The 16,819-nt window shown below is 36.1% G+C and overlaps 1 protein-coding gene across 1 annotated transcript in view; it reads left to right on the top strand.

Moving 5' to 3' along the window:
- DPYD (dihydropyrimidine dehydrogenase) overlaps nt 1–16,819 on the top strand; it is a gene marked incomplete at both ends in the record, with an annotated part of 361,757 nt that overhangs the window by 20,128 nt on the left and 324,810 nt on the right. The window contains one exon of the mRNA XM_082314522.1: nt 606–716. Coding sequence (XP_082170648.1) covers nt 606–716 — 111 coding nt within the window. The remainder of the gene's footprint in view (nt 1–605; nt 717–16,819) is intronic.

The following is a 16,819-nucleotide window of genomic DNA, read 5'->3' as shown; positions in this document are numbered from 1 at the left end:
CTGATTTAATTTTTCGAGTTGCACTACTGTAATGGAAGACATTACAAACTTCATTCTGCCTGTGTGGTCAGACCATCACTGTTGCTTAAAAGTACAGCTATATTCCCAACATTTGTGTGTGTCCTTGCATTGTAAGAGAAATGAAGTTAACTCATCAGCTCGCTAGGCGTAGAAGCACGTTCCTGTGAAGGGAAAGTTGGAATTTATACTGAAATGACGAGACATCCAGAAATAACCCAGATCCTTTAAAATATTTTTGCTTGTTTTGCTTTACAAGTGTTACTTGGAGTGATATAATGAAGCAGAATTATCTGTGTCTATATGCCGTACATAACAAACATCCAGGAATGGAAACCATTATCATGGCCACTAAATATAATTCTGTTTTCTAGCAGTCCTAGAAATGTCTTTAAATACTCAAAATCTAAGTGGTGTGGACAATACAAATCTAAACAAATTCGTATAAAGTTGGGCTGTAATATTGAGAAATTGTGTTATGTTTTTGCATAGCACTGTAAATAAGTGTGTGAGGTATGATTTAAGAGGCTTTGAACTTTTTTTGAAATTTTATCTATATTTTAATATTTTCTGTTCTCTTTCTACAGAACATTCTGGCTTTAAATCCCCGAAAACAGACACATGCAACTCTTCATTCAACTGCAGCAAAGAAACAAGTTAAGAAGCAATGGAAGAGGAATTCTGACAAAAGCTGTTCAGTAAGTGCATGTTTATTATTGCATCTGGAACATGCAATGAATCATTAAGGCTGAAATCTGAGTTGTATGAGAAATTCAAATTTGAGTTTTCTGTGTTGTTCAGTAGCTGAATTTGGCTCCTAGTTCTGTTCTTGTAGATACAAAGTTACTTTGTGACCAGCTATTTACTTTTCAGAACCCAGTACATGCCATACCTTTTTTGGTTTTGGTTATTTAGTAAGTCTTTGATGCAACTTTTTCCCCTTGTGTTATGGGGTCTGATCCGTGTCAAGTGGTGTCACAGCTGGCTCACCACCTCCCGAGCCTCGCAGAGCCAGTCGCTCTCCCTGGGTAGCCAGCCTCAGCTGCCACTTCTGTACCCTGCGGGGCTGCGGCCCACTTCCTCCTTTGCTTTCTGTTTTCCAAGAGTAACGCTGGGTAGAGGAGCACTTCACTATCCTTTCTGAGGCTTTTAAAGGTAATTTTATTTCAGTACAGAAATAGGGGAACCCATCGCGTGTGCCTATTTTATATACTTATGTATGTATATATAAAGCTACCTATATATGTACTGTATATACATGATCATATGTATATACATTATATATAAATACGTAAAGCTTAGATTAAAACGTGGCTCTGGATTTAAGTTTTGTGCATTGTATTTTTCAGGAAATAGGTGGCTTTAGAATAATTATTTTTTCATTATAAACTGTCTATTCTTCAGTCTTTCTGCCATTGGAGATCATCATTTTCTCCCTAGGTATTTAGATTCCTAGTCTCAGTGTGATATTTTACTAATCCTATCAGACTTTGTTGTCTCTTTGATCTCTCATCTGATTAGAAGGTTTGTAGTGTTTTTACTGTCTTCCTACAGATTCTCTTAGATAATCCTCTAAATTCAGAAGTCTTTTAGGTAGAGTACTACCTCTTCATCTATAAACTATTTCCCTTATGGGTACAGTGTTATGGTGTCTTCTCATAGTGTTATTGAAACGTCTTCTTCCACTAAGTGGGAAAATTCAGGTTTGATAGTTGGTATTCATTTATTATTTAAAAAAAACCCAAACAACAAAACACAAACCAAACCAAAAAACCTGCAAAGTTCCTCAGTTTCTCAAAATTATGAAATCCAGTATAAGCAACAAATATTTGCTGGGTGGAGCAACCCAGGGTATCCTAGAATTTCAACCATACTCTAGTATAGTTTCCTGTTTTGTGGCATTGATTATAAGAATCTCTCTCTTACTGTAGCTAATATTCCTATTTTCTTATTTTATTTATTGGCTTAGTTAATGTTGTAATAACTGGAAACTAATGTACGTGAAAAGCTGCTGTTTGTGAACAGGGATGATTATTCTGGGATGTCTAATGTAGTTATTGCCCACAACTGTCTGTTCCTGCTGCACAGATAGTTGAGCTGCTCAGCGAGCGGCTCCTGGACAGCTGCAGTTTACATCATTATGTTTTCAGGTGACCTGTAATCAATACTGGGCTGTAAACTCCTCTGTTTTCAGAAACTGTTTATTAGGAAGCTCAGGTATCTATGCAGCAGGGCAACTAGGTATCTATGTAGTAACCTGATTAGCTGTTCCAATGTAAATTATCCTAGTTAGTTAAACTTCAAACTACAGCATACACCTATATATCTTCCTAATGGGTGTGTTAACACGCATTTTCTAAAGCTTCTAGGCTTTAAGATCAGTCTTGGTTATCTCTGAGCTTTCCCCCATATCAGCCTTGTTTGATTTTTGTATTCAGTTTATTCATAAAATGTTTGATATTTGAAGGTTTTGCTGTTAACTGTGAAAGTGTGTAGCTTTCTAGAAATTGTCTCTCTTCTTGTGTTCCTGCTCTTAGCTGTGTGCGCGTGTACCTCCTGGTGTCTCAAATGTTTGTGGATCCCCAAGGCCTGAGCTTCGTGGGCTACCCGAAAGGGCACCGATTTTGAGTTCATTGCTGGCTTGCGTGCCTTGGCTGGGTTATCATTTGAAAGAAATTCTTAATGTCAAATATTGCAGGGTGAGGTTTTGGCATAGGTTTACAATCTAATAAACAACTTGGTTTTATAGTTCTGCATTACTGCATGGAGATCCTTGCAGTTATTAGGACCCTGCACTGACAGAGATTTGCTCACGTGTTGCAGCTTACAGGGATAAAGATCAGCAAATAGGTGTATCTGTACATGTACACACCTTCATCACGGGTAGTTCTCATACTGTATATTATGAATTATTTGGTAGAAATGTCACATTATTTAGTTTGCAAGTCATGATAAGAAATGTAAAATGCTTGAAGAAACTGTAAAGGGGTAGTCCTTATTTTGGGGCCAGTAATGGTCCTAGTTTTTAGAACTGTCAAACTTTTCTTTACTCAGAAATATGTAGCTTACTTTTACTGTGTAAGATTTACCACACAGCTTACTATTCTGGCAGAAAAAGCCCTACAAAACTGAAAAAATAAAACCTAAACATTTGTCTGGTATCCCGTTACCTAAAAGGCATTAGGAAAAAATGAGAGACTTTTTACATTCTCCAGATTGTTGTTGTTGAGTGGTTTTAATAAACAAAGAAAACAAAATGATAGAATCCTTTCCTAGCCTTCTTAAAATAAGAAAGCTAACGTAGGAAAGGATACATTGAGCACGATTTTCTGTTATGGTCTAAAAAGCCATTGGCAGTAACATTTAGGCCTGCTAATGAACAGATCAAGCTCTATTTGAAGTCCATAGGAAGTATACTTGTTTGCATTTCCTTAAAATCCGAATTTGGCTTTTAGCTTTGGATTCTTTTAAAGCTGTACTGATGCTGCCTTTGCAGAATTACTGTTATAGGGAAGGTGGGAGTATGAAAATACAAAACTAATTAAATTAACAGCCCTCAAAACTCTGAACAAAAGCTGCATCTGCTGAGGCATGCACACAGTGACTTTGTAATGTCTAATACACTTCCAGATGGCAGACTTACATATTTCCTTAGAATAATTACACAAGTGAAATTTTAACTCCTAGCCTGCTCTGAGACACTTTGGGTTGCCCATTAAATGAGGTATGAAGAGGAAACTGAGTGTCAGTATCTTTCCTCAACATTGGAAAAGCATTCTCCTAAAGGAGGGTTCAATTACGCTTTCAAAAGTGCTGTTGTTTATTTACTGTGTTAGCAACCGAATTTTGTTGTAAAAATGATTTATAGCTGTAGGTGCAAGATCAGTCAGCTTTCCTTCAGAATTTTAACTCGGAGATTTAGATCAGAGTAGGTAAACTCTTTATTGCTGAGTCACCCTTGGTAACAGGGCTAAACCTAAGCATTAACACTCTAGTTTCTTCTGAGTCATGCTGAAAGGTGGTATAAACAGATGCCGCTAGTCTGTCTGGGGAAACAAAGGTTTCTGTTGGTCAGAAGAAATTAAAAGTAGAGGAGTTTTGAGATGGCTATACTAATAGTAAATTTTGGAGAAGGAAACAAAATTTAGATCATATTAGGTCATCAATTTACGGATAAAACTAGAGCAAAGAAATGAACTGTGGATGCTGTGAGGACTTGCTTTGATTTCGGGGTTTTCCTAGGTAGTTCAGGGTTGTTGAGACATCTGATTTATGTTTTTGTTTATGGCTTCCAATTCTCTATAATTCCATTTCTGTGTGTATTTTATGCTTGCTGACATTTAAATCACGAACTAGATGGGTACACATTGTGTGCATTTGCGTTACACCCAGCACACTGAATTCCTTGCTTTATGAGTAGGGTTTCTAAGCATTATGGGACAAGTTCTGCTTTTACCTTGTACACGTGCAAGTTTGTTGTTTTAATGAAATTCACCTCTGCAATTTTTATAAATTCACTTGTCACTGGAGAATTCAGTGAGATATTGTAGTCCAGCCTTTTATTGTAATGAAACCTTGGAGGTACCTACTAAGGATAGGTGAGAAGATGATATAAACCCACCTATGTATTCAGACTTTCTTCGCTTTCTACAATTAGAAATAGTAGTAATAATTGCTCCAGATGGAAGAGTTGGAAGTATATCAACAAGACAAGAAAGGTGAAAAAGAAATGGGGTTTAAATTGGTTTGTAGTTAATTGCCATAGCCTGTAACAGTATTGATTTTCTGGCAGTAGTAGCGTTGTTATTTGTCCTTACATTTGCTAAGCCTGGTCAGCATTGTGCAACAAGAGCCTCTCTTCCTTGAACAAAATAATTTTTAAGCTCAGCTGTTTTTTGCAGGGGTATCACTTTTGGGCAAGAGTCTTTAACTGTTCTATAGTTCTTTCCAGCCATTAGAGAGACCCAAATTCTTCACCTTGTCTTTTTCTGTGCAACATTAAGGTGCAGCTACCAGATTGTGCTAATGGTGGAGAGCGAGATCTGCAATTCATTGCAAGATGTAACAGATCATGTTGCTCTTTAAATTCAGAGGACAAGGTTGCTCCCTTAAAACAGCAGTAATAAGAGTTTGCTAAAACTTCAAACTGCTTTTTACTTTCCTAGTATTTCTGTGGCTGTCATTGCTATATATGAACATCTGTGAAAAGGAGTTATTTAAAAAAAAAGGTTTGTAAAGGCCTCTTCGAGTGCAAATGTCCAAGCTTGCATAGAAAAACCTGTAAATAAGATGATTCTTACTTAGCTGTAATCAGTTTGTAAGTACTGTAAGTATAATACTTACAATACTGTAAGTATTGCCTTCCAATGAAATAGGAAAACGCCACATGTTTTTTGTGCCCAATCATGTATCACAGTTACAGAATAATCAAGTTAGCAGTTCACAAATAACTGATGGGTTGAAGCAGAAATAGTGCAAATTGCAAACAAGTATATATGAAACCAGTTCACCCAAGGCCTGAAATCAGGAACCTTAATGAATAAATGCTTTTTCAGTGAATAATTTGGCCATTTCTAGACACGTATTGATGAAAGACTATATATTTATAAATAAAAAATAATCCCAAATATTGTAAAATAGAGAACACTCATTAAAGAAAATCAACTCAATTATCTTTATAATCTAAATGTATAGTTTACCTTTGCAAATATTTATTTTTGTCTTCATTGCATATGAATATGCAAGTTTAGCTCTTTTCTGAATGAATATACAATGGCAGATGTCTCTCTAATCGCTGCTCTATTCAAACATTAATTGGTAGAACATATGTAGAATTCTACTAGTCTGAATAGGTATAGGATAGCAGCAGTCTTTTTAATCACATCACTATTCAACCACTAATTGGTGTGATGATTAAGGGACATTAGAGGGAGCACTTTGACATCTGATTCTTTGAACTGATGTCTGCTCAGGCTGCACTGTATTCATCATGGCCAGACTGATTTCTTAAATAAAACGCTCTGATTCCCAAATGTGGAAAATATTGCATTAGGATCTATTGAGGTGATTAGGGAATTTGAGAATGATTCTTTTATTTAACTAGTGATTGACTGTATATGCACAAACTATTCATATGAATAATACATGGGTTACTGAGTATCAGAAAGAGCTGAGAAGTAACATCAAGAGATTTTCTCTTTTCTCATAGTGTCAATAATTAAATATTAATACACATTTTAAAATGTACAAGTTTAATCATTTAGCAGTCAAATTCCTACTCATGCATTTTTTAGATTAACTAATTACTCTGCATTTTCTCGTATCGATACCATATGCTGGCATTTCTAACCATTTTACTGGAATAAAGTGGTTTACATGTTTATATATGATGTCACTTATACTTGCTCTAAGAAATGCATATTATAATTATTGAATTTTCTGTTTTATTTTAGTTTCAGTGTCTAAGGTATTTTCATTAGAATATCTCAATAGCTCCTAACTTACCAGACTGCTACAAATTAGTGCTTTTATGCACATTTTCCGTGTATCAAATTGTAAGTATCAGCTGATGGCAAGTTATGCCAAATCCTTTTTTAGTCCTCTGCAAAAGGTTCCTTCTTACCTTGTGGCTCTCCTGGAGTGCTGTGCAAAACCACCTCTGACATCTTAACTTTCTCTGTTCAGAGTTCTTCGGGTTTGGTGTTCTTCAGATTTGATGTTGGATGATTCCCCTTCTTATAGAGCAGCACTCATCAAATATTTTTAGTTCCAGGTGTATTTCTGATCTTAACCATTTAAAAACTCAAGTGTCTCAGAGTTGCAAATTATTTGATTTTACACGTACATATATAACAAAAAGAAAAATGCTTGTCTGCTGCAAATGCTGAAGTCTAGGTGAGTCTGATCAACTCATTGCCCTTCATTAAAGCTGAGCAGATCAGAGAGTAGAGATAGGACCAGAAGCAATCTTCACTGTTAACTTTCATCTGCTTAGCCTCATATTCTTTTAGATGTGAATTTCTATATGTGCACTTTCCTGTGGTTATTGGATGGAGATAAAGATGCCTTCTTGTGTTGGTGTATTGGAAAACAGAACAAATAACAAGAAGACTAGCTTATCTTTTTTCAGCCCCTCTACTCCCACTTCTTTCTTTTGTAAACCATTGCCTATACTGAAACATGCTGCTCTTTTGCTCTTTCCTTTCCTATCTTAGACTTTCTTCTTGTATAGTGAAAGCCCCATCTCCATTCTGTTTAGAAATCTATAAAATTAAAAATGATCACAAGCTTTAGGTTGAGAAATTGTAAGTGCTTTAACATGATTTCTTGGAGAGAACTGTGCCATTGTTAGCCTGTTAGTAATTACTCACTTCAGATCTATTTATATTGTCTAAGTCCTGGAAGACATCTGCTTGCTAGAAGTAAAAGGAGCTGAGAGACCAATTTTAGTGTGAAGGAAGTAGTATAGCTTGCTGAATGCTGTATTTTAAGTAGGGCTGGTAGCACTGTCCAATATTAAGTTGCACTGAAGTGTTCATTACAAGACCCTGCTTGTAGTTTTTCTGCAACTTCACCATATATTTGGACAAAAATTTTCTGAGTACGAGTCCATCAATTCTTTTATGCATATTAAAAAAATCAGTCATATAGGCATATCAAGAAATCACTTAAGTATGAATGAACAGGTCTGGCAGAAAAGCTTGTTTTTGATCTTTTAACCAATCCTGATAGCATTATATTTAAAAAAACACTAGCATCCTCATGCTTTGAAGCAAGGATGTGTAACAGGCTGGGGATTGAAAAAAGCATGTTGGCACAGCAGAACTGTCCAGAAACTTTGAAAACTTCATCTTGACCAGTTTCTCTTGTGTTTTTATCACAATGCACCGTCCTCAGGTGGAGAGCAGTTAACTGCCTCGTCACTCACTGCTCCTTTGCTTACAATATTCACTGTTCTTTGCTTACAGTAGTGTCCTGGTTTCAGGAACCCTTAAATTTTTGTTGGTGCATCTCAGGAATGATTTGAGACTTCCATAACGATTTCTTTGTTGTTTTATAAACTGACACATTGCTTGAATATAGTGTTGAAAATAAACGTAGTATCCCATCTAGTATTGATATCAGAAATAAAGTTTTTGGGATTCTTCAGTCTGCAAAGATGCTAGGTACTCCTTGGTACAAGAACCTTCCTTATAGTGCGCGTGCTTCATATTGGTGAAATGGGAACTGGTGGGTGGTCCAGTCTATGGAGCTGTGGTCTTGCCATGTCGAAGCATATTCCGTCTTAGTCTTTCTGGCTGTGTGCCTGTTCCAGCAGTCTTCAGAAAGCTACATGTACGTGTTTTCTGCAGTCACTTCTTCCATCTCCAATCAGCCTTGTTTCTTCAGCAAGCATCTGGAACAATCACTCAGCAAAACTTTAAGTTCCCCTCTAATACTGAAAACAGGACAACAATCTACTGTTGCTTAATTGCTATCTAAAGTGGAAGAGATTTTCTTCTATAGAGCTAAAGAACCTACCATGTGCATTCCATTTGAAAATTGTCAAGTTGTAATTCATGTCTTTTTGATTTTTCCTTTAAAAAAATAAGTTGAAGATTTCTTGCTCATGTAGCACGTGAGAGGAACGTTATTAGCATTGCTAAATCAAGTAAACAAATCAAGAAGCATCCAAATGACTACCTCTATAGTTGCCTTAAAGGATATGCACTATTCAGGAAAGGCAAACATAAAGGTAAAGCATTTTATGTTAATAATGCAACAGATGGTAAAAAGATAGCGAGGGTAAAACCGAACCTTTATGGATCAAAATCACTTTAGGGAGGGGCAGTAAACTCGTTTCTAGTGTGCGAAGACTATGCTATAGAGTCTCCACACAGTTGGTTTAAAATTGGCTATGGCTGTAAATAGAAATCAATCTGATAATAGAATCATAAAAATGGTGGTTTGAGAGGGATAGTGAGAGAATTTCTGGATTGGGACAGAATGAAATATAGCTAGACATTTCTTGACAGATATTTGTAAAACCCACTTCTAAAGACATATGATGTTGGAGAATTCTCATTCTTGTTAGTGTTTAATCAATGCAACAGCAAGTTTTTCCTAAAATGTATTATATTTCATTTGTTGAAGATCAAATTGTCGTCTTGTCCTTCTCCTCCTACTTGCAGAACAATTGATGATTGTTCCCTTTTGGTATAAAATCTGTTATATTAGAAGATTCCTGTTAGATATCCTTCCAGTTCTCTATTTTCCTTCAACTCTTCTTGGCTGGTCATGTTTTCTGAAACTGTTATTTTGTTGCTTTTCTTTGGATTTTCATTTTCTGCATCTTTTTCTAATCGTGATGATGAAAAATTACACATTTTTTCAGCTGGGACCTAGCTAGCACCGAGTAGAATGAAATAATTTCTTTGCCTCACACACTGAACTATCCCACAATGTGCCGTTCCTTCTGTAAGAGCATTGGATTGTCTTGTAGTCAGTTTATGGGCTAAATTCTGACCCTTCAATTTGGCTTGAGTTTTAAATTCTTATCTTTCCTTTTAAAATGTTTAATATCTCTTCCTTCCCTGTTCCCTGTATTCCACTAAACATGATGTTGGTAGAAACCATTACTACATTTTTCTTTTGCAGGTGTCCAGTTCACTGGGGTCCTGGGTGAATCATGAAGCATCTTGATTCAGATCCTTTTTCAGTGATAGAAAACAAGCTAGGGGTTGTTTTTCAGTAAGTTGTGCACTCACTAGATTTTTTTTTTTTTTTTTTTTTGTCTACATTTTTAATTGGCTTATGAAAATATGGTGTGGAATACTTATAAGAAAAGTTTACTTGAGATTTGTCACATCTACCACTTATTCATGAGACCATTCATCATCTTAAGGACAGAAAATCAGATTAATTTAACTTTGTTTTTTAAATGCTCATGTTGGCTTTTTTAATATCGCGTTATCATTTTTAATAGAAGTACTCCATTTTCTCTGCTGGGGGCTATAATTGCTGTTTCCACTCCCTTTTTTTTTTTAAAGGGAAACATTATGTTTGTCTGTTTTGACCTTTTGGAACCCCAAGCCCTCAGAGTCTTTGGGGGCAATTGATAGTAGTCCATGGATTGCTTCAGTTTGTTCCTTGATGACTCAGTGATATATGAACTGCATCTGTCTGATAAAAAAATAATTCCCAAACCTCTTTTTTTCCATACTCAAACCTGCAATCCCAAGTTCTTGCTAAAAATAATACTTTTAGTAATAGTTATGGCTGTACTATGCTATCTTCATAAAGAGAGCAGGGAAGGCTGTGAATAATTCAATTCACTCTGCATCCTTTGTTATTTGTCTCCTTTCCTGTACGTAACCTGTACTTCTCTTTATTTTCTTCTTACTTCTCATGTATATAGAACCTTTTTCTTCTTATTTTTTTTCTCTTCCTTGCTAATTGAAATTTGCTTGGTGCCTTAGCTTTCTGATTTTATTCCTACAATGCTTGTGCTGTTCATTTATACTTAGAAATTTATATACTTAGGTATGTGTCATAGTTTCCCTGCTTTTATGATTTTGATTTCCAGGCCATGGGGGAGACGGGGAGACATGGTATGATCATAAAGGTCTGTAATGTAAATGTCTTTTTTTTTTTTTTTTTTTTTTTGCTTTGCTCAGGAATAGTTTCCCTTTGTGCATTTCTGTCAGGGCTTGTCCTCTCTCCTGCTTTCCTTCACTGATCAGTATATCTTTCAGTAGACATACCAACCTGATCCCTGTGTCTATTGAAATTATATTTTCTGAAGTTTACCATCCTCATTCTGTTACCCTCGCAACTTTCTATACTTGGAATTGATTGTAATGCTATTAGAGAGGTAAATCATTGTAAGACACTTTGACTTTCTATGTACAGCCTGGAAAACCACAGATCCTGATAATGGTAGGATGCAGGTATTCTTTGATGTGATAACTGGCAAACTTTGTTAGAAACAGTCATTACATTAGAAACATTAACATAAAATTTTAAATAGTGTCAACTTACTAATTCAGGTTCAGATCTCTGAACTGAACTAAACAGCTCAAAGACATGAATTTTGAGGAGATTGTTATTAATTCAAATATACAAAAATTATTTGGAATTTTTATCCCAGCTTGTAAAGAAGAGTTTTAGACTGAACTGGAAAACAACTTCAAAAAGAATATTGAGAATATGAGGATAACCCACAAGGAATTGAAAAAAATGGGATTGATGGGCAAAGCAGGAAGTACAGAGGGAAAAGTGAGAACTTTCAAAAGTCAAGTTGAGTCACACCTGGTGGAAGAAATTAAAACAAATAGTAAAAGGTTATTCAGCTATATAAAACAAATAGTAAAAGGTTCTTAAGCTGTCTAAATTAAAAGAAATAAAAGAACAAGGAAAGCCAGTCTGAAGATAGGATTAAACATCCTTGGTATTGTCTAAAATCTTTGTAAATCGTTGTCCTAGTTTTAGTAAAATGGGAGTAAAAGAAGAGGTGGCTAATGGGCAGCCAAGTGCAGAAATGGAGATTACCCCAGACAGGCCATAAGGAAAACTTGGCGGGTTTCATCTCTGAAGTCAAAGGGACAGAAAAATGTCCATAAAAGTATCACAGAAAAATTGACATGTGAAATTACAGGCCTAAGAGTAAAGCAAGCTGTATGCTATGGTACTTGATTAAAGAATAGCCGATGCAGTTTCTGTATGTTAAAAGATGGAGAATTGATGGACAACTATAACTCTGATAGTCTGATATCAGCAGCATGCAAAACTTTGAAAACAAATTTTGAAGCAAAGATTTATTAAAAGCATTAAGGTAAATATAAGATGGAATAAAACATATTGGGCTTTATTGTTAGGGATAGATCGTGACACACTGACAAGTTTGTGAGGTTGTTTTTTTTCTTTTTTTTTCCAATTTGTAATGAAGTATCATCTGCTTAGATTGGAAGGGTAACATGGATAAGGGACTGGCTAGAAAGCAAATGAGAGTGAGTAGTGCTTAAAAAAGAGTTTCCGGGCTTTGAGCAGAGCTTGTTGAAGGATCAGTCTTCAGATTCATACCATTTAATATTTTCATTAATGAGTTTGACATAAATATTAGGAGCATGTTACAAGAAAGTCGACAGGCACTGTCAATACAGAAGGAACTAGAACATCATACAGAACTGTGTGACACTGAAGTTTAGAATGAAAAAAAAAAAAAAGATAAGAATAAATTTAATAGTGCAATTAGGAGGCTGTACAGCCAAGGGCTGAGGATAAGAATGACTAGGAGCTTAATGGTTGGAATTAAGAGATGATGATTTAGAAATACCAGCTGATCAGAGGGTGATGGTTCCATCAACTGGATGAGAAAATCTGAATGTAAACTGAATGTGAAAGCAAGAGAGTAAGTCTGATCATCCAAGTTGTCACATCCAGTCTCCTGTATACTTTAATGTTTTGGACCATACGTGTCTGACATAGCATGCTCAGTTATTTGGTAGAGTTTCTGTGCCGATTGCTACCTGTTAAAAGGGGATATTCATAGTGTGTAGAATAAACTACTCTTAAATCACTTCAGATACTGTAGTGATGAGTGTCATTGAAATGTTCCTGGGGAAAAATAGTTCTGCCTTCAAGTAAGGTTTTGAATAGTGTGCAGTAAGGCTACACACTAAGCAGAGATGTTGGAAGGCTATCGATTAGGTGAGCGCTCTGTTCTGTCTTCTGAGTCAGGCAGCGCTTCTGTGTAAAATAGCATATGATCATAGCATTAAAACTGGTGTTTTGCTGCATGTGCGTGAAGGGGCCAAATCAAGTTTTGAAACAGCAAACCTTTTTTAGGCATTTTTGAATTTAAGTGCTTGACTTCGCAATTGCCTGTGTTTGTTTTATGGTGGCCTTTATCATCTGTGGGTTCTGCTGTGTTCTCCAACCAACTCTACGTACCCTTACTTCGGCCCTTAATTTCTACAAACATTGCTGTGGAAATGAGGTTCATAAACTGGGATTATGTACCCGAATATTAGTTCCTGTCCTTTGTTGACCTATGATGTGGATCATTTGAGGTTTCTCTTTACTACGTAACAATTTGTAGCTGACAGATGTAGACTGATGCTGTTAAATATCTTTTTAAGGTATGTGCTCTGATGCGCATTCTTTTCACTTGCTACTGATACTCTGCTATGCAGACATCAAATTGCTTTGAGGCTGATTTAGCTATATAAAAAATTTCCAGGTGATAACAGTGATTTTGATGCCTGTTAGAAAGATACGTATTAACGGAACATTTTCTCCATTCTGTCAGGCTTCATCTCATGTTGGTCCTTAGCTAAATTATGTAGTTATCTTTTGCTTTAGCATTTCTATTTCTTGACTCCACTTCCAGATCTCCTACTATCCTTAAAGTTTTAGTCCTTTGGATAAGCATTATTTCCATCCCAAAATTAAAAAGACTTTTCTTTCTCAGAAGTTGCCAGTGGCTGTTGGAAGGAGTCTTTCATTGCTGTGGAATAAAGGAGGACTGTCAGGGAAACTGGCTTAGTATCTGTCCTCTTGAAACTCAGTCTAGCTAGTGTTGAATCATCAATACTTTGTAAAGTATGGATTTAATGAGCATTTGTTTCTAACTTTTGAAGATTGAGCCCAGCAAACTTTTGTTTTAAAAGAAAAGGGGGGTAGGAGGGAAGCTTTGCTTTCACTTCTGTCACATCTTAAGTCATTAGAAATAATAGATATTGAAAATCTTTTAAGATTGGATCTATAAGCTTTAGGAACAAACTTCATTTCTTTTATAATCCCACTGCATTTTTGACAATGCTTGGACCATTTTTGCTATCCTATACAATCTGGAGGCTATTACTAACTTTTCTTTAGTGTAAAGCTTTCAGAAGCAACTTTGCAAGAGTGTAAGAAGTCAATGAATCTCAGCTAGTAATGCATACACAGTAACTATTTAAGAGTTGGGTGAATTTAACACAATTCTAATTGCATAAGAAATATTATTTACATTCTATTTCTCAAAGATTGTAACAGTAGTAGTATTAGTGAACAGTAATAACATATCAGCTGCGTGTGTTTTAACAGCGTACGTGAGAGACAAGAGAGCAGTGTGCATCAGAGTATGTGGCCATTTCTTGTGCTGGAAGAGTAGTCCTGCTGTTGGAGCTTTCTCTGGAGTTTTTCTTTCTCATTTGTATTTTTCTCTGCATTTATTTTCTAGTGAACGGACAAACAATGTGAGAAGGATCTTGCATATATTTGTAGCAATAAGTCTGAAAAGCTCTGTTGCCACCAGGGCTCTAGAAAAGCTGTGGAGAGGTACAGGGTGTTGCTAGGCAACACCACATGGCCACAGATAGTATTTTTCTTTTAATTTATTTATTCTTCAGTTTGAGTGTGTCCTGCTTGGAGCCATTTGGGTAATAGTTAAGCAAGCACATAGAAATCAGAGAGCTGCAGGAGTGGAATAAAGGAATGCAATAGAAAAAACTAAGAAAGGAAAAACCATGACACGTAATAAAACAGACCAAGAGACATGAAATAATTAGTAACGACTAGGGGAAAAAAATAAACAAGTGTGGGGAAACAGAACAGGAGAGGAAAAAAACCCAAGTAATGAAGAAAGAAAAAAAAGTAGAAATGGAAAGATAGGGCACTATTGAAAAAAAATTAAAAATTGAAAGCTCAAACAGTGTATACACAAGGGAAACAGGAAAACTGCTGCATATAAGAATAACAATTAAAATTGGAGATAAAAATGGCTTCGAGAAGAAAAAGGAGAAATTTGGTAACAAGGTTAAAAGAATAATGATTTTTGTTTCTTTTTGCTTTGCAGCCACCCTGCTCTTTCCTATTGCTCTGTTTGCACATGTGTAATAGTAGTAGTGACATTCAGGAGCTGGGGACTGATTAATAAGTCCAATATGTTTTCCAGAGAGGGAAAATAATTTAAAGTAAGAGTTTCAGTGTTATTTGGAAAATATTCAGTGCGTATGTTTGAAAATAGCATTTTCAAAACTAGGTTATTGCATTTTATTGTAAAATGTGGATGATTATACTAAGGGTACTAGGTTAAGCTCCGGTTGCAGGGAGGGAGTGGGTTTTTCATACTCTCCAAGTTAAACATGTTAAGCAGGGGCAGGTCTGTCCTGTGCAGTGTTCTGGGAACTAAAAGCCCTTCACTTGCAATAGCTGGAGCCACTTCTAGACTTGAGAGTAGCATAGCCATGTGAGGAAAATGCTGTGACAGAGCCAGCCCTGCTGAGAGACCCAATTTATTAGCTCAGGAACTGTACTACCTAGCCCAAATATCTTGAGGAGCACAGTTTGTGGGACCTGAACTAGACTCCTCCAAAGAGTGCTAAGCCTAGCTCATACCAAGGAGCCTTGCATCACACTTCTCTTCTGGTGAATCTTGGCTCCATATGTCCCTGCTTGCTTGGGAATTGCTGGAAAGGTGCTTTCCTAGTACTTTGGAGCATGCTTGTATTGCTCACCTCATCTTGAACGTAGGAATTTTTAGGAGACTGACAAGAAGGGGAATACAGCAGAGCAGTCTGAGCTGTCTGAAGGCAGGCCAGAAGGTTTTGGGAGAAGAAAGCTATTCAGGTTGAGACATGAAAGCTTCCAAAGGAGTAAAAACCTTACAAAGAAGACAGTAAATGGGACACAGAACTAGAAGAGTGCATAGTGCCATGCTGAGGTATTGGGCTGTTAGATGCTCTTCCCTCTAAGGTGGTAAATGGAACTGAGACCTGAGGCTATATATTTATACTGGATGTTGTTTTCAAGCTGTATGTGAATAAACAGCGTTACAACAGCATTCTCCTAATGCTCTTTCTAATGTTCACTGTGAAAAGAACTTTTGAATGCCCTGCTGACAAATGTAGCTACACATAAACCCTGTTCATTTCTGCGTATAGGAAAGTTCTTGTTTGTGTCATTGCTTACAGAAAAGAAACCGATACCGTTTATTCCCTTAAATTTGTATTGGGAGATTCTCAAGCTTATTAAACATGCATGGTATCTTATTCAAAGAAGATTATACTTATTTGAGCAGTTTTTCCTCAGTTATGATTATGTCTATGTGTCTGTAAATAGATGACACAACAGATGGTGATAACTTCGTAGGATCTGCAACCATTGTAATAGCCCCATACCTCTGATTTTCTGAATATTTTTTGAGGGGGAAAAAATATTTTACAGCAACAGTGTTTGTACTGTCCTGCTTTGTTTTTCTGCCCTGCCCACGCTGAGACTTGACTTTCTGCCTCCTTAGCAATGAGTGTAAGCTTTCATTTTGACTAACTTGGCTTGATGCATGATGTTTAAAGATATGTAATTATGTTGGCTGTTAAACAGTTTTGGCTCCTAGTAAACCAATTTTGTGGTTCTTTGTGCATTCTTATACATGCTTTCCAGTTTCATGGTTTGTTTTTTTTTTTTTCTCCTTCCAATTGTTTCTTCTGACTTTATATATAATATATTACAGAGTCTGAGGTCACTGTGTTACTGTATGTGGACCCTATAGTGTTACAATAAGGTTTTAGATACCAGTCAGTGATGAGCATAGTAAAGAATGCATATAAATACAGTAGTCTTTTCACAATTTTTTTTTTCTTTATGGTATTTTGACAAAAAAAAAAAAAAGAAAAAGATAGCAAGTTTTCCTCTGATTTAGCTATTTTAGATGGCAGTTATTATAAAACGTATTTAAATACTTGGCCTTCCTGAACATCTCAGTACGAGGACATGACTTTTGAATCTCAAAGAAAATGGAAATAGAGGAGAAATTGCAACCTAGTTATTTTTCAGAGAT

Source organism: Platalea leucorodia (assembly GCF_965183815.1).
Source record: "Platalea leucorodia genome assembly, chromosome: 5".
NCBI lineage: Eukaryota > Metazoa > Chordata > Aves > Pelecaniformes > Threskiornithidae > Platalea > Platalea leucorodia.
The sequence above is the reverse complement of the archived record's forward strand: the minus strand, read 5'-3'. Positions and strand labels throughout refer to the sequence as shown.